This window comes from Rhinatrema bivittatum, chromosome 15 (genome assembly GCF_901001135.1).
Source record: "Rhinatrema bivittatum chromosome 15, aRhiBiv1.1, whole genome shotgun sequence".
NCBI classification, from domain to species: domain Eukaryota; kingdom Metazoa; phylum Chordata; class Amphibia; order Gymnophiona; family Rhinatrematidae; genus Rhinatrema; species Rhinatrema bivittatum.
In genome coordinates this window covers 49,937,192-49,955,771 of record NC_042629.1, presented here as the reverse complement: position 1 = coordinate 49,955,771, position 18,580 = coordinate 49,937,192, and the positions used below count along the sequence as shown (strand labels likewise).

At 43.8% G+C, this 18,580-nt stretch overlaps 1 protein-coding gene across 4 annotated transcripts in view; it reads right to left on the bottom strand.

Moving 5' to 3' along the window:
• ST3GAL6 (ST3 beta-galactoside alpha-2,3-sialyltransferase 6) overlaps nt 1-18,580 on the bottom strand; it is a 127,225-nt gene that overhangs the window by 42,700 nt on the left and 65,945 nt on the right. For all 4 annotated transcript variants that reach the window (XM_029577794.1, XM_029577792.1, XM_029577791.1 and 1 more), the window contains 2 exons: nt 8,070-8,169; nt 671-745 (listed from right to left, as the gene is read on the bottom strand). In XM_029577794.1, coding sequence (XP_029433654.1) covers nt 671-745; nt 8,070-8,169 — 175 coding nt within the window. The remainder of the gene's footprint in view (nt 1-670; nt 746-8,069; nt 8,170-18,580) is intronic.

Sequence of the window (18,580 nt, the reverse complement as noted above, 5' to 3'; positions counted from 1 at the left end):
TATACTGTTGCGTATACTCAATGATCTACAATTGCTAACCTGAGGATCTTAATCTAAAAGAAAGCAGAGTTGCTTAAGTATAACAGGTGTTCTCCGAGGACAGCAGGATGTCAGTCCTCACAAATGGGCATCATCATCGGATGGAGCCCGGCACAGAAAACGTATGTCAAAGTTTCTAGAACTTTGACTGAGACTCATTGAGCATACTCAGCATACATTATACCATGTATCCACATGGGGTCCCCTCCAGACTTAAAACATAGAAAGCAAGGATAAAATAAGGAGAAGCAGCCCATGTAGTGGAAACCCAACTCAGCAGAGCAGGCGGGTTTCATGAGGACTGCCATCCTGCTGTCCTCCGAGAAACCTGTTAAAGGTAAGCAACTCTGCCTTCTCCGAGGTCAAGCAGGATGGCAGTCCTCATGCATGGGTGAATCCCTAGCTGCAGGCTCCCTCCCCTCCCCCAACATAAAAGGGGACCAACAAAACACCAAAATAAGTGCTAAAACATTTAGGCAGAATTATGTACTAATCATAATGTAAAGCAAATCAATATCCTAATCAATCCAGAAGGGACATGAATGGGACAAGACCCAGATTTCCAGATATTAGTGACTGACGTGTACCTTGTGCAATGCATCCCTAAATCACATTTTGCCCCAATACTTACTTCAAAAGAAATCGGAAGTTTTGATTGAAGCAAGTTTCTATTATTTGGATCTTATCCACGTTAACGGTTGGCACCCTAAGAAAAAAAAATGTCAATGAAAATCATCAAACGCAAATTTCTTTTTTTTGTCATCTGTCCTTTTCCTGCCTTGGTAACCTGCAAAAAAAACCTCCCAAAAAAAACAAAAACCCAAACCCTATCCACCACTGAAGCTGACTCAAGTTCTGTGCACGGTCATGCAGAGAACTTGGATCTAATTTCCAGCACAGCTGAAGATGTCACAGAGATACTCTTGACAACTCTTGAAGTTTGGGTTTGGGAGGGGGCGGAGGAAAGAATCGCAGTCATCATGCAATGGCAACATCTACTGGCCAGATATGGGCCCAAACTTGCTGTGTGTTGCCCACCAATAGAGAGCTAAGAAGAAATAACTGAGGTGAGAGGAGATACAAAGGGGAAACAATCTCCAGTCGCTGCGCCTGAAGACTCATGGGGGCCAATGCAATAAATATGCACAGAAAGCGGGCTCTGAACAGTCAGCGCCCACTTTCTTATTGCACCCCCAGGCGCCCCCCTTGGCCCCTTGGGGGCGCCATGCAATATCTACATTAGGCCGTCTGCCGGTTAGGAAAACAGATGACGAGTTTATAAGCTTTGGTTTTCTGTACTAGTTTTAAGAGCGCTCAGCTAGTAACGCCTGCTCCAGGCAAGTGTTAATTTCCGATTGCTAAATGTACATCCTAGATGCACATTTTTTTTTTGCATCGGGAGTAAATGACCAATAGTCTCAATCACATGCATTTGCATGTGATGAGCGCTATTAGATTCACTCCTCATTGGACGCACGTTGTAGAGGCGCTAATCCCTTTACTGCATAAGGGGATTAATTAGCTCCTATACAACCTGCATCCAACTGCAGGTTATACAATGCGCTCGGCTGAGCGCACTGTACTGTATCGGCCCCATGGTGCTGTAGCCCAACAGAAGCAGTTTCTAATTTTACTGGAAGCCCAAATGCTGAGTCAAAAACAAAAAAAGGCTACCACCAAATGCAGACTTTCATTTAACTAAATTTCTGGTTTGCTTGCATAGCTTTAAAGGCAACAGCCACATAATATTCGCAAACATATCTGATACTGAAAAGGCTTTTATCAAATGCACCTATTCTCAGATCTTTTCATAATAATGACCTACAATACCATCAACCAAGGTTACCCAAAGAAGTTTTCACTGAAAAAAGTGAGGGGGGTTTTTTAGGTCCTTGCCCGCCCCTTATACATAATGTTTCTGCAATTCCTCTGCTTTATGGACAATTTCCACGTTGTCCATTCTCTGCTTTAATTTCCTCTCTGATTCAGCAATAGTGTTGGACATGGGGAGGGATGAGGAGAAAGAAAAAGCCTGGAGACTGATCAAACACATAGAACTATAAAACTACTTAAACATTTATTCATTTAGTTTTATATTCTGCCTCCTCCATATATGTCTGGGTGGATTATAAAAAATACATTCATAAAATACAATCAGATAAAACAAAACAACTGACATAAAACAGTTTAGTACAATAGAACAATTAAAAATCTCTCAATAGTTTTAGGTAAAAGCCTCATTAAAAAGGAAAGTTTTTAGCTGCTTTCAAAATACTTTATAACAAGTTCACTGCGCAGCTGATCAGGTAGCTTGTTCCATAAAGTTGGCTCTATTTATGAAAATGATCTTGCCTGGATAATTTTTAACCTATATAACTCATAGTAGACATAATAAATTTGCTCCCTCTGAACAGGTACATGATATTCTATTTTTGTTTTTAATGAGCTTTCTTCATTGGGTAATAACTTGTGTATAATTATTAGCAGCTTGAATCTGACTCTAAAATGAAGAGGGAGACAGTGAAGTTCTCTTAGTAATGGAGTTATATGTTCAAATCTGGAAACGCCTGTCAATATACTATTAGCTACATTCTGTGTTAATGGTTAAGGCTCTATCAAAATTGTTCGCTAATCCAATGAGAAGACTATTACAATAGAAACACTGAAACATGATGGCAGAAAAAGACTGTATGGCCCATCCAGTCTGCCCTTCCATCCAAATTTAGCAATATAGTTCTCATCACTTCCTTGGAGATCCCCTGTATTTATCACATGCTTTTTTGAATTCAGATCGTGTTTTTGTCTCCACCACTTTCCCTGGGAGGTTGCTCAATGCATCCACCACACTCTGTAAAGAAATATTTCCTAAGAATATTCTTGAGGCTACATCTTTTCGACCTTGTTGCATGTCCCCTTGTTCTAGGGCAGTGATTCCCAAACCTGCCCTGGAGGACCCCCCAGCCAGTTGGGTTTTCAGAATATCCACAATAACTATGCAGGAGATAAGTCTGCATACAACAGAGGCAGTGCATGCCAATCTTCCTCATGAATATTCATTGTGGATATCCTGAAAACCCGACTGGCTAGAGGTCCTCCAGGACAGTTTTGGGAACTACTGTTCTAGAGCCTCCTTTCCGCTGAAAGAGGCTCAGCTCCTGCGCAGGAATTCAGGTATGGGATTTTGTTTATCAATCAATAACAGAACAGTCTGAGACATTAAAAAAAGAAACTGTTTTGTTACAACCAAATATCGATCAAACACATACAGTTGTCAAACGTTGCTGTAGAAAAAAACACCAGCAACATTACATGGAAGAAAAAAATGAACGTCATCTGCATTCCTAATGCACAAAATGCAAAAAAAAAAAAAAAAAAAATCTGAAAACTGAACTTTGAAATGTCATTGTGTTGACAAAGTTTTGTTCCACACGATCGTAAGAACAGCTTAAGTAATAATGCCAAAATAATGCTAAAATTTTTCTTAACTGGTAATGCAAGAAAAGCCAAGTGACAGAAATCCAATGCTGAAAGTGGCACTAGTTTATCAACATTTAATAAACCCCCTCCTTTTGCTTGCTTCTGCAACTGGCACAGGTATAAGCAGGCTTCCATTTTCACAATTCTCTCCCCCTTCCTAGCATTTTTTCTCAATATGTTCACTAAATCTATTCCCTTTTTTCTTTGACTCCTTCAGTCTGCCACTCTTTCTCTGTCTGTGAAAGATCATCTTTTTATTTCATTATACTAAAAATGAGAATCCAACAAGTCAAAAATTTTATTCAAAAGCACTTGAACAGTTTGCACAGCTCATCCCAAAAACTAGAGGCCATCCAGTTTAAATGGAAGTACCTGGTCAAAATTCAAGGCTGCTTATTATCCAACCAAGAGGAAGTATCCCCCCAAAAAGGACAGGGAAAGTTTTTTGACCCAGAATAACCAAGCTCACACTAAAAAGATCTCTATTATTGCTGAGAGCATACATTTTGCACCAGCTTATGACATGGCCCCTCTGTTCCTACCCTTTTGACACTGCTATTACCACTCTGCTGGAAGATGAATAAAAGGGATGTTCCCAGAAGCAAGAAAAAAAGCCAGCTTCAAGCTAAGACAGCTTACAATCCATTTGTGTCTAAAACAGATTGCCCTGGCAAGTGCACAGTGACAGACACTTATACTCACTTGTGTGTGATTTAAGCATGCAGAGTACAACTGTGTCCTGGCCTGAACTCTATCTACAATTCTAAATGACACTGAATGAACTTGTCTATGTACTTATGTTACAGCACAGCCTGTTTCTTAACGTAAATCATGTTTGTCTTGTTTTGAAGCAACATTTCGTGCAATTTTTATGTTTTACAGATGTCCTCAGGTCATTCTCTCACTTAGGGGAGAAAATCCCCCAACTATACATGAAATAGCTAATTACAGGAGATCACTTGGAAGGGAGTAAACAACTCTACACAGGTTTAATTCTCCTGGGCTCAACACCACCACAGGTAATGACAAATTCTACTGATGCAAACACCTACATCTCTATTTAAAAATGAAACATCAGGGAACATTAAAAAAAAATTCTGGTTTTATAAGAACATCTTTATTTGTATACTAGTAAAAAGGCTCATCCAAACTGATGTGCAAAAAAAGCAAGTGCATGCTTACACTCACTGTCTCAGCATTCCCTTGAGAGCCAAAGCATCCAAGGCTAAAGTTTGAGGGTTGGAATGGGGGTTAATCCTTGCCCCCTTCACCAGTCACTACCACTGGGATGAATCCTAGTCCCCAGGGCTCGCAGTGGAGCAGAGCGGAGGGGGCAGGGGGAGAAACTCACACACACGTTTCTCCTGGTCTCCTTCCTGACCTCAGCTTTCTTCCTCCTCTCCTCCCTTATTCCAGCCTTCTTCCTCCTCTCCTCCCTTATTCCAGCCTTCTTCCTCCTCTCCTCCCTTATTCCAGCCTTCTTCCTCCTCTCCTCCCTTATTCCAGCCTTCTTCCTCCTCTCCTCCCTTATTCCAGCCTTCTTCCCCTTCTTCACTCCTGCCCTTTCCCACAAGCCAAGCCAAGTCCAACCCCAGCCCCTTCCCTCCCTCCTGGACCCCGGCACTCTGTCTGTTCGACCTCCTCCTTTCTTACGGGCCGATATAGAAAGAAACGCGGGAAAGCGGGCGAGCGCCCACTGTCCTGTGCGCGCGATACAGTAAATAAAAATATGCTAATTAGGGCCCGCGGTAAAAGGAGGCGTCCCTAGTGCCTCCTTTTTGACAGGAGCGGCGGCTGTCAGCGGGTTTGACAGCCGCCGCTCAATTTTGCCGGCGTCGGTTCTCGGACCCGCTGACAGCCACGGGTTTGGAAACCGGACGCCGGCAAAATTGAGCGTCCGGTTTTCAACCCGTGAGCTGATTTTAAATTTTTTTATTTTTTTTACTTTTGAGACCTCTGACTTAATATCGCCATGATATTAAGTCAGAGGGTGTACAGAAAAGCAGTTTTTGCTTTTCTGTACACCCGGTGCCGAGAGAAATTAGCGCCTACCTTTGGGTAGGCATTAATTCCTGAAAGTAAAATGTGCGGCTTGGCTGTACATTTTACTTACTGAATCGCGCGGGAATAACTAATAGCGCCCGCAACATGCATTTGCATGTTGCGGGCGCTATTAGTTTCGGGGGGGTTGGACGCGCGTTTTCGACGCGCTATTACCCCTTACTGAATAAGGGGTAAAGCTAACGCGTCGAAAACGCGCACCAACCGCGGGTTAACAGTGCGCTCCACCAGAGCGCACTGTACTGTATTGGCCTGTTAGTGGGTACAAGGCATCAGTACAAACATACAAGCATCACAATTAGCTTTTACATATGTATTAGAATGATTACATGTAATTGGTAATGCTTATAATGCCAAAAGAAAATTAATTGAAAATCTAAAAGACAAACATTTATTTATTTATTTCATGATTTTTATATACCGGGGAACGTTTGGAGCATCACCTCGGTTTACAGCACAACTTAAATGCAGCAACTGGCTTTACACAGAACTCTTGAACATTACATAGGAGATTCATAAATTAACAGGAACTACACATTAATTAACAGAAACTGCAGATTAATAAAAACTAATTTAGAGGCTAAGGGGAGAAGCTGCATGTTAATAATAACTAACTTGAGAGCAGTAGATTGAAAATGGTAGGTATAAATCAACGAAAGGTTCATGGTGGGGATTTGACAGAATGAAAAAAAGGGTAAACAGGTTGGAGGGAGTAGAGCCAGGGGTTAAAATCTGGAGAGGGAGGAAGAGTGCCAGAATGAAAGAGAGGTCCAGGGGGGAGGGGGAAGGAGGTCCAGGAGGAGGGGGAAAGAGGAGCTCAAGAGTATGCCTGTTTGAAGAGCCAGGTCTTAAGGTTTTGTTTGAATTTCCTGGGGCATAGTTCCTGGCGTAGACTTGGGGGCATTTTGTTCCATAGTGATGGACCAGCAATGGTGAGAGAGCGTTCGTTGGTGGAGACAAGTTTTGTTAGTTTAGGTGATGGGGTACGTAGTTTTGCTGGATGCTGCGTTCTAGTAGGTCTATTGCGGTTGTAGAATACGAATTGATCGGAGAACCATTGCATGTTTGGGTTGTGAATAGATTTGTGTATGAGTGTGAGGGATTTGTATATTATCCTGGAGGAGATGTGTAGCCAGTGGAGGAATTGGAGAACTTGCGTAATGTGATCGTGATGGTGGGCATTGGTGAGTATGCGGGCGGCAGCGTTTTGTAGCATCTGCAGGGGTTGGATAGAGTTTTTAGGGAGACCTAGGAGGATAGCATTGCAGTAGTCAAGCTTGGCTAGGATAGTGGCTTGGAGCACAGTGCGAAAGTCGTGGAGGTGCAAGAGGGGTTTAAGTCTTTTCAGAGTGTGCAGTTTGAAAAATCCTTCTTTGAGGGTGGAGGAAATGAACTTTTTAAGATTGAATTGGTTGTCGAGGTTAACCCCGAGGCTGCGTACGTGCTGGGAGGAGGAGGAGGGGAGGGGTTGTGTATGGAGTGCTGGGGAGTGGATGGAGGTGTTGTGGGGAGATATGAGGAGGAGCTCTGTTTTAGTGGTGTTAAAAGCCAGGAAATTGTTGGAGAGTAGTGTGTTAATATCAGTGAGTACTGAATCCCAAGTTTTTAATGCATTAGGTAGCGAGTCAGTGATGGGGATAAAGTGCGGGAGCCCAAGCTTAGAGAGGAGTTGACAGACTGGGCGGAGGTAAATGTTGAAGAGAGTAGAGGAAAGTGATGAGCCTTGAGGCACTCCTTGCATAAGACTAACAGGTTTAGATTCACAGTGACCAATTTTTGCACTATAATGCCTGTCATTAAGATATGACTGGAACCAGCGGAGGGGGGTGCCAGAGATGCCAATGTCTTTAAGGCGCATTAGTAGGATATTATGATTGACTGTGTCGAATGTTAGTAGGAGCAAGTGTTTAGTATATTAGTAAAAGAGCAATGTGTTAACAATATCACTGCAGTATTCTCATCATAGAAGAAACATAGTAGTAGTAAGCTGGTGGGTAGAGAGATGAGGTTTCACCGTCATTTGAATTCAAAGCAAGGAACACCACATGCCGAACAGCCTCTATTTCTTGTAAAAGACAGAAAAGACATCATGTACAATGCTTAACGAACCTCCTCTACCCCCACACACCAGTAAAAGCAGCTCCCCTTGCACACAATGGACTGTGCCTTTAGTTCCCCCTGCGGTTTTCAACCTGATCACTGGAGCCTGCCTGGCCATTCAGGTTTTCAGGATAGCCACAATGAATATGTAGTGTATGCAAATAGATCTTATCATATTGATTGTGGCTATCCTGAAAACTGGGGTTGAGAACCACTATAATCTGAACCAGCTAGAACGATTAACAGAAGCATCATCACCTTAAAGCCAGATAAGTTTTCCACTTATGTAAAACGCGTTATCTTGCAATGAATACGGCATACTACCCTTTATTTCCTAAAATAAGCATTTTTCTATTAGTACTTGTAAAGAGTATAACAGAAGTTAAACCCACCAGTTAAAACTTGTCTTTTGAAGAATGCAGTGAAGGATGAAATGCAAAAAGACAGCAATCAGCGTTACTGCCAGCAGAAACTTTCTCATGACTGGATGAACTGAAATTTAAAGGATAAAAAAAAAAGAACTATTTTAAACATATTCTTTTAAAACTTGTTGAGAGAAGCAGATAAAAGCATCAGCCTTTTCCTTTTAATATACTGCTTTGGCTACAAACTTTATAGCCTGTTGCTCCCTGTAGTACTTCGTTGTAAAATTCAGACTTTTTAAAACAGTCAGAATATCTAGAGTCCTTTCTTGGCTTTGGTTCCTCAAGGTCCCAACAATATGTTCTTAGCTTTCAAGTATTACTGGACTAAAAGCACTCATGCCTTTTCTTACAGCTGCACATCAGTTATTTTTCTGTGATACTTTTGTTCATGCTTCAGTTATTCATGCTGTACTTATAGGTAACATGCCTGCTGGGGACACCGATAAAGATAAATACCACATTGCACAGGATTAGTTCATAATGGAGAAAGAGGCTAAGTTGGAGGAGCAAGCAAAAACTTTGCAAATATCTCCAAGACATGAAATGTAAAGCTGGGAGAAAAAAAAAAAAAAAGGGCAAACCCAATACTTTTGCTTATTTTAGCAGTCAAATGAGTTGCCTTCAGTATTTCTTAGGCTTGCTAATTCTGTCATTCTAAAGGCCCTGGGTTTTATAGGGTTTATTAATTAGGCCTACCAAACATTCACAGTAACAAACAAACACTGACCCACCTTCACAAAATAAATAACCAAATGAATGCATTTGTAAAGCCAAACTCTCAGACAAGTGTGCTCCACTGCATTTATATGGCTCTATAGTTCCAGGCGCCATACAGTAACACTATGATGGGACTCAGCACTACAGTAAATTGTGAAGGTAAGGAGATTAGGAGAAATCTAGTTGGAAAAGTGAGTGTTCAACTTTGATTTAAAATGTAGTAAAATTTGGTAATTTGGGGACATCAAGGAGGAGGGAATATCAAAGATGTGGGGGAAACAGATAGGGGAAAAAACATAAGAATAAGAGAACCGATGAGCACAAGAGATGTGAGCAAGAATCAGCAACAGAGACTCAGGGATGTATTAACTAATCCGAGAATAAAGATAGGGAGCACCAAGGCTATGCTAGCATTTAAATGCATGCATAGGAAGTGGGAAGGACATAGGAGTTAACACCAAGAGTGAAAAAATAAACTACTAGAATAGCATTAAAATACTCAAGCCTAGATATGAGTAGAACAGGTATGACAGAAAAATAAGTATCGAAAGAAGACAGGAACATTTTGCAATTATATAGGAACAGGATAAGACTAGAACAGACTTTAGGTACGTGAAGCTACAAAGAAAGAAGAGATAAGTCAAACAGAATGCCCAGTTTTTCTTGTATTCTCTTAAAAAAATGAGAATAGACTAGTATTAATAGAAAGAAAACCAGTGTGAGGATGGACAATGGAAGGCTTAGCAGGGTAATACAAAAGAAGTTCATTCTTGCAACATTTAGAGAAGGAAAATGAGAGAGCATCAACTCAGCCACAGGCTGCAAGAGAAAGAGAGAAATAGCAACAGATATAAAAGAAAAAGAGCTCAGCTTCTCTCAGAAAAAAGTGATAAGCAACCCAAGAGCAGAAATTAGCGAGCACAGGCCAGTTGAAAAGAGGAAAGGACCAAGGACACACCCTTGAGGTACACTCACAGGGCAAGGAGACTTGGTCTGAATTAGAACGGTTAAGACACAAGATAAGAGCCAGATGCAATCAGTGCCAGAAATAACAATTAGTAACATAGTACTGACGGCAGAAAAAGACCAAATAGTCCATCCAGTCTGCCCAGCAAATTTCTTAAGGTAGTAACTGCAACTCCGTGCAGGTTACCCCCATGTTTCTGTGTTAGTCCTCACACATGGGTGACATCAGATGGAGCCCCAATACAGAAAAATGTCAAAATTTCTAGAACACTGAGTAGGCACATTGAGCATGCCCTATACCACACATCCACGTGGGATCCCTCTCCAGTCTTGTAACACAGAATTATAATTAAAATAAAAAAATAGGAAAAACCCAACTCTGCAGGGTGGCGGGCGGATTTCTTAGAACTAACATCCTTCTGTTCTTGAAAAACACCTGTTACAGGTAAGTAACTTTGTTTTCTCCAAGGACAAGCAGAATGATGGTGCTCACACATGGGTGAATCCCTAGCTACAAGCTACTCCCCAACACAAAAGGGGACCAATAGACACCCAAGCAGGTACCAATGGGCACAACAATACTGGTGCTGTTGGTAATAGAGAGTGAGACAGCCTAAACCCAAACGGTCACTAGGTGGAAGAGTTGGGTTATACACCTCAAATAGGTTCTGAACAACAGAATGGCCGAACCTACTGTCATGTCAGCCATCCCTATCCAGACAGTAATGAGATGTGAACGTGTGGAAAGAAATCCACGTCACAGCCTTGCAGATTTCCTGCATGGGAAATGCTCGCAAGTGGGCCACAGACGCTGCCATGGCTCTAACAGAATGAGCCTTGACATGACCCCCAAGATGAAGTCCCGCCCGTGCATAACAGAAGAAGATGCAATCTGCTAGCCAACTAGATAGTGTCTGTTTGGCAACGGCAATGCCCAACCTATTCCTATCAAAAGAAATAAAATTGGGTGGACTGTCTTATGGGCTTCTGTCTCCTCCAGATAGAAGGCTAAAGCTCGCTTGCAGTCCAAACTGAGCAGTGCTCATTTGCTTGGTACAAACGGGGCCTGGGAAAGAATACTGGCAGGATGACTGACTGGTTAAGATGGAAATCCATCACCACCTTAGGCAGAAACTTAGGGTGCGTACGCAAGCCACCCTGTCATGATAAAACTTAGTATAAGGTGGATAAGTCACTAAGGAGTGCAGCTCATTGACCCCGCGTGCTGACATGATCACCACAAAAAATATGACCTTCCAGAAGGATATGACGTCATTGGGGCTCTCAGACGCTTAACCAGGAGCTCCATGCCTCACCAGGCTGATCCTGCGGATATCTTAAGCATCCCGGGCCAAACTCCGCTCCAATTTCCTTCACACGATAGCAGAATCTCAGCAGATGTTGGTCCAATGAAAATCTATTGATTTTTGCAAATTCTCATATAAAAATGCGGACGAAGGCCATCTGGCCGAGCAAGACAAGATGGCGGAGGAACCAGGGGCCAACCTTGATGGGGTCCAGGAGGACATAATGCTTTCCACTGAATTGGAATCCCGACACAACCTGAATTCCGAACCTGGTTCAGAGATCTGTGACGTGATTATAAAAGCATACCAAAACGAGATCATGGAACTTACATAAGAACATGCCATACTGGATCAGACCAAGGGTCCATCAAGCCCAGCATCCTGTTTCCAACAGTAGCCAATCCAGGCCATAAGAACCTGGCAAGTATCCAAAAACTAAATCAAGGAAGAGGTGAGTGAGATGGGCCGACGCCTATTTGAATATGAGACAATAACTGAAACACAAGCTGAGAAGCTACAAACCCTCAAAAAGACAATAAAAAGGTGTTAACAGAAATTAACCAGTTGGCCTTGAAGTTGGAAGACTTGGAAAATAGAACCCATAGGGTTAATTTGAGGTTTTGCGGGGTGCCTGAAAAGCCGGAGCACTCTGACTGTGTGGCGGTTGTAACCCAGATATGTAGAGACATTCTAAATGTGGAGAATAGTGGTGACTCGACTTCAACCATACCTTTGGACCATATCAAGATTGAAAGAGCTCATCGGGCTTTAGGGCTTAAGCCGACCAACAGATCATGCGATATAATCACATGCTTTCACGAATTTGCTGTTAAAGAGCGCATCTTCTCACTGGCTAGGAAGCGCACTGCGCTGCAGTTTGATGGCCACGAAATACAAATTTTTGCAGATATCGCTCCAGTCACTCAAGAAACGGCAGGACATGCGGCCTATATATGTCAGCCTTGCGCAACGAGAACATTCACTATTGCTGGCTACATCCATTCGGGATTTGGTTTTCAATTAAAGGAGTTTTACATTGAGTGAAGTCTATAGAAGAGGCTTCAGTGATTTTAAAAGATGCCAGTTTCACAGTTCAGGACACCCCGCATAGGTCACCACCCTCAATTCAACAGAAGGAGGAGATACCCCGCTGGCAAAGAGTGGGGAAGGGGGGCAGAAGGTTTCGCAGAAACTCGAAAGGCTTCGTGCTCGACACAGAAAACACCTGAACCGCAGGCCTGATGGCTTTATTATATTTCTTATGTTCCTCTATATGATCGCACCTGTGAAGTCATAGTTTTAGTTTTTGTCTAATTTTACATTCAGAAGTTCTTCTATAACTATTGCTGCGGCCCGGACTAAATGGCTTTATCCTCTTTCAGCGGGCAGCCTGGTGGGGAGGAAGCTCACAGATCTCCAATGTAAACTTCTTCCCGTGTCTTTGACATGGAACCCTATTTTTTTTTTTTAGAAGGTTCCGAGGGGGTGGGGGGGGGGGGATTTTGAGGGAACTTCAAAATGTCTTATCTATCCTAAGGCGGGTAATCATATATTTAGTATTTTGGAGGGGATCTACCACTTGTTATTTGAGCGAGGTCAAGGGGACTGTTTGGCGACCCTGTTATATTTTGCTATAATTGAAGTTCATATTTATTTTTTTAAGCTCAAAACTCCCTTAGAAGGTCATGGTCTCCTTTAAAATATCATTAAATGTAAAAGGATTTAATTCTCCCCAAAAGAGAAAGCTGTTTCTATCAGACCTCCATAGATCTAATATTGCAATAGCACTGGTTCAGGAGACACACCTGAAAGGAAGATTTGAGCACCTTATGCATTCAGACCTTTACCCCACCCAATTTTGAACAGCAAGTCCAAGGGTGGCTAAATATACCAGGGTGGGGATTCTCTTTAAGAAGGACTTTACTTTTAATTAGATATTGTGTTACAGAGACCTGGATGGGAGGTTGCTTTTGTTAGTGATTTCCATTGGCGGAGAAAAGTACACGTTGGTAAGTCTTTATGCTCCCAGCTCGCAATAAGGTACTTTTTCCTCTATTCTCAGGGAGTTTATTATGGCTCACTCTGAAGGCCACCTAATTGTAGCGGGGAACTGTAACATTATCTTCAGCCCATTCATGGATAATTCATTGGGAGCTGATTCAGCCTCCAAAAGAGATAGGAACCTCTTGAACTGGGCCCTATCACGGTACAACCTGATTCTTGGTGATTCCTCTATCCCAAAACTAAGAATTATACCTTCTTTACCAAATCACACCACAACTATTCCAGGATAGACTATCTGTTCCTGGATAAATAGCTTCTAAGTCAGCTCACTGGGGTAACTATAGAGCCGATAACATGGTCTGACCGCGCTCCACTTTGGCTTGAGCTGATTTTTTACTAACTATGATACGGGCCATCGTTTCTGGAGGCTGAACGATAGCTTGCTAGACAATGAATCATATGTCAAAGTTTGCAGGGCAGATATCTTGGAATATTTGAAAGTCAATGTCTCAGATGAAATCTCTCCAGTAGTTAATTGGGACTGTTTGAAGGCAGCTCTGAGGGGCAAACTGATTGCTAGAAGCTTATATAAAAAAACTGGCTGCCCAAGAAAGAGCGGTCTTATTGAAACAACTGGCCTTACTTGAACGCCATAAGAAATACCCTTTGCAAACCTGCCTCCAACAAGTAGACGTGTATAGATCTAAACTTGTAGAGCTAGAGGCTGCAAAAATTATGCATCATATGAAACAAGTTAAACAGGCATACTTCGAAGCTGGAAATAAGGCAGGCAGAATCTTAGCTAACAAAGCAAAATATCTACAAAACAACATAACTAAACTTAAAGATGAGAAAGGGGCTATCCTAACGGCAAACAATGATATTAGACAACGCTTTCTATGCTTTTATTCCGACCTATGAGAGGAAATTTCCAACATCAACCCAAAAATTAGACCAGTTTTTGGAAGGCATTACTCTCCTGGTCCTGACCGAATCACAATCTTTGTTTTTAGATAAGGAAATATCCCAGCAGGAAATTGCCTTGGCAATTAAACAGCTTAAGATTAGTAAATTCCTAGGTCTAGATGGCTTCATGGCCCGCTTCTATCAATGTTTTGCAGTAGAACTACTTCCCCCCTTGACAAAAATGTTAAGCACACTACGAGCTGAAGGCTCCCTATTACAAAATTCTAACCTTGCAGGCATCACGGTCATAGCTAAACCCGGCAGAGATCCCATGATGTACAGATCGTACCGCCCTATTTCCCTCCTTAATATAGATTTAAAACTGCTTGCCAAAATATTAGCTAGTAGGCTTAATAGTTTTATTGCCCAGATTATACATCCGGACCAGGCAGAGTTCATTCCCTGCTGAATGGCCTCAGACAATGTATGCAAAATTCTGGATTCTATATGGTGGGCCAAACAATAGCAGCTCCCATTTCTACTAGTGGTCATGGATGCTGAAAAGGCCTTCAATCTAGTTCACTGGCCTTACGTATTTAAAGTCCTTCAGAAAATGCAATTCGGCCCTTTCTTTCTCACTTGGCTTCTTAAGCTTTATGATTCCCTTAGGGCCTGCATCAAAGTGAATGGGGGGTTATTCAGCATCTTTTCCTGTGGGTCGAGGTATGCATCAAGGCTGCCCACTATCTCCCCTACTCTTTGCTTTGTTTATAGAACCCCTGGCCTAGAAGATTAGAGACAACCCTTTGACCAGTGGAATTAAAGTAGGGGTGTTCTCCTAGGACAGTAGGATGTTATAGTCTTCACAGATGGGTGACATCATCAGATGGAGATTGGCATGGAAAACCTGTTAAAGTTTCTAGAACTTTGACTGGCACACTGAGCATGCCCAGCATGCCACTATCTGTGTGTCCCGCAGGGTCCCTCTTCATTCTCTTAACACAGAATTCACAAGCAAAAAAATAAAAACAACAAAACGCATGAGAACCCAACTCTGCGGGGTGGCAGGTGGGTTTCCTGAGGAAACCCTGCTGTCCTAGGAGAACACCTGTTACTGGTAAGCAACTCTGCTTTCTCCTAGGACAAGCAGGATGGTAGTCCTCACAGATGGGTGAGTACCAAGCTACAGGCTGCTCCCGGCAACAACCATGACCAGACATCAAACAGAGTGAAAACGGGCACAAAAACAACTGCAGTGCTGTTGGCAACATAGGGAGACAGCCTGAACCCGAACAATGAGCCTTAGGTAGGGAGTTTAAGCCCAGAAGATGTTGCGAAGGATAGACTGGCTGAAACTACCGTCATGTCAACCATCCTTGTCCAAGCAGTAGAGGGCAGCGAATATGTGTAGGGAGCTCCAATTTGCGGCCTTGCAGATTTCAGCAACAGGAACCGCCACGGCTCTCACAGAGTTAGCTTTTACTCGGCCTAAAAGCTGAAGGCCCACCTGCGCATAGCAAAAAGAGATAAAAAAAGCCAAGTGCTCTCGCCCATTGTAAGGGCATACTCCACTGCAACAGATTTGAGTGGGAGATGGTGCCTCTCAAAGCCCAACGACTGTTGTGCCAGGTAGATGGCATCTGCTTTTCGATTCACTGGCGAAATGGACACAAGATATTCCCAGATCCGAAGGAGAAGTTCCTTAAAAATATCATGGACTGGGACAGCCACGACATCCTTTGGGACATCCATGAACTGGAGAACCTCCAATATCTTATATTGCGCATCCTCCTCCATGAGGAGCTGCAACGGGATGGCTTCAGCCATGGCCTGGACAAAGCTCGCAAAGGAAAGATCCTCCAGGGAAGACCTACGCCCCTCATCAGGCGGAGAAGGCTCCAAAGGAAGATCACTTGAGTCCTCTGAAGAGGACTCAGAGGTAGCCTCCTCCCAGGGGTCATATGGGGCCCTCTTCCTCACTAAGATCCCCTGGGGGGCCAGTGTGGGTAGTCCCTGCCCAGGCCTCTCAGTTGGAGCACTGGGTCATCAATGGCCCCGAGGGCATAGACTGCGCGAGGGCATTAAAGGCACCGAGATCCCCGACGGCCCAGGAATGAAACCGGAAAATTCAGGCTGCAGAACCAGTGGCCCTGAAGGTGCCGACGGCCGCAGTAAATCTTCCACCTCTGAGGATCCAATGATGGGTATTGCTCCAGAGGGGGGCATCGGAGGCCGCTAAGGAACCAAAAGGTCCTTCAGGCAACAGCTGCTTCGGAAGGATGCCTAAAAGGACGTTCAGATGCTCTGGCAAGGGCACCAAGAGAGTCGGCGCAGGCTCCAGCATTGGGACCAATGCTGGAGGCAGTTCGAAACCCCGCAGGGCTTGGAGCACCGCCAGCTGAACCCTGTGATCCAACTCCTCCTGAAAGTCTGGTGAATTTAGGACAGACGGATGGAAGAAGAGGAGCTGGCGTTACCAGAGTCTCTGCGAAGCCCCGAGGAGACTCTGTGCCCAGCACCGCCAATGGTGGGGAATGCCTGGAGCTCCGGGGTCTGATAGAGGATAATGCCTCTTCCCCATGGGGTCACTTTGGTGGCAGCACGGCAGCCGCCGATGCCACCCCAGTTCCGGAGCCGTGCGTCAACAGCGACCGGTGATGATGTTTGTAGGGCCTTTCGCAATGCTCAGCCTGGTCTTTCCCCGGGGTTGAGGAAGGTGAAGACCCCAATGTCCAGGAGTGCAATGACATCGGAGACACCCTATCTCCAACTCCGCGAGAGAGAGACGCACCCGGCTGGGGGAGTGGAAAGGGATAGCATATCTAACAGTTCCCCTCGGCCTCTAGTTGTTGACGCCCCCCATGCTGGAGTAGATGGACCAGATTATTTCAGACCCAAAAAGGTTTTCCATCTTGTCCAGTCGGGCTCGACGGCCTTTTACAGATGGCACCCATGGACGTCGTGCGAGGCCCCCAGGCAGGGGATACAGACCTCATGCAGATCAGTAATAGACTTGGTCCGCAGGCACTGGCGGCACTGTTGAAAACCGGATGTCATAAAAAAAAAAAAACCAACAGCTGGCAAGCAGCTGATGGTCAGCGGCCACCGAGGAGCGACACGCCAGGAATTGACTGCAAGGACGGGAAAAAACAAACACCTACCATGCCACTGGACGGGCACCGATCAGAGAAGAGGGACTCGGAGCAGAAAAAGTTGAGAACACCGGGAAACAGTTTGAAAAAAACACTACAGAGCAGTAGCTCCACCACCTCGAGGCAACTACTTTGCAGGAAAAAAAAAAGAAAAGAGACTGAAGAGGGACCTGCGAGGACGCGCGGATAGTGGAATGCTGGACATGCTCAGTGTGCCAGTCAAAGTTCTAGAAATTTCCGTGCTGGACTCCATCTGATGATGTCACCCATCTGTGAGGACTACCATCCTGCTTGTCCTAGGAGAAACATGTAGTAACCTGCACAGCGCGGCACATACTACCATAAGAAGTTTGCTGGACAGACTGGATGGACCATTTTGGTCCTTTTCTGCTGTCATTTGTGTTACTATATTTTATATCAGTCCTCTCTTTTCTGAGTTCCTCCCATATAGCCACCCCAACCTCCTGGCTCCCATTTGGCTAGATAGGCAGAAGTAGCTGTGTTGCCTGTTTTCCAGGGGTCAGCACAGGTCAATCACCATAGTGCCAGCAGTGGGGACTCAGAGCATATATAGTACTGTAGATACCCTTCTCCCTCTATTCACCTGTCCTGTTTCAAAGCAGAAACGCATGAGTAAAGGGAGGAGGTAAGGTCACAGAGACTGGCAGTACTGCATATGCTCAGAGTCTCTGCAGCCCACATGGCAGAGATTGCTCTATTCGTGCTGACAAGAGACCTAGACTGCAAGCAACACAAAGCCCTGCTACTGCTGCCCATCAAGTCAACCAGGAGTCGGGAGACTGAGGTGGCAAGCACCAACCCTTGCTGCCCTGTTGTGATGCCACTGATTGTAGAGTTATATAAATGTTAGTGGTAGCAGTAATTATCATCTGAAAGTCAATTCATAATAAAGGCCTAGTTCCCAACAAACCAGTGTCTATTTACTAAAACCATCATCATTACTGACATTAAATGTTATCCTAGTTGTAATATTGCAGCGACTGCATCATCACAAACTGAACTACCATTTTGCTCCTTAGGCTGAGGCATGATGGCAGAATAGTTTGCCCAGTGACTGTCTTAAGGTGGGCTAGCAATAATGAATATGTCATCTGATGCCACTTTAGCATAGCTCAGCCCAGCTAACTGCATATGCCAAGAAGTGTGCAAAAGCTTTTCCTGCCACCATTCTTGCTAGATCTGCTCTGCAGAAAAATAGAAGATTTTGGATTGCAGTACCAATAATCTGATTCTTTCCATGAGAACCAAGTTTATTCAAATTTTAAGAAATTAAGGCAGAGAAATTATTGAATTTGATAAAAATATTGAACTCATATTTTTGACAGACTAGCTATGCATCAAATACTCATTCCTTTACTGTTGTAAACCATGCATTTTGAGGCATAACACTAACCCAAATTCTACT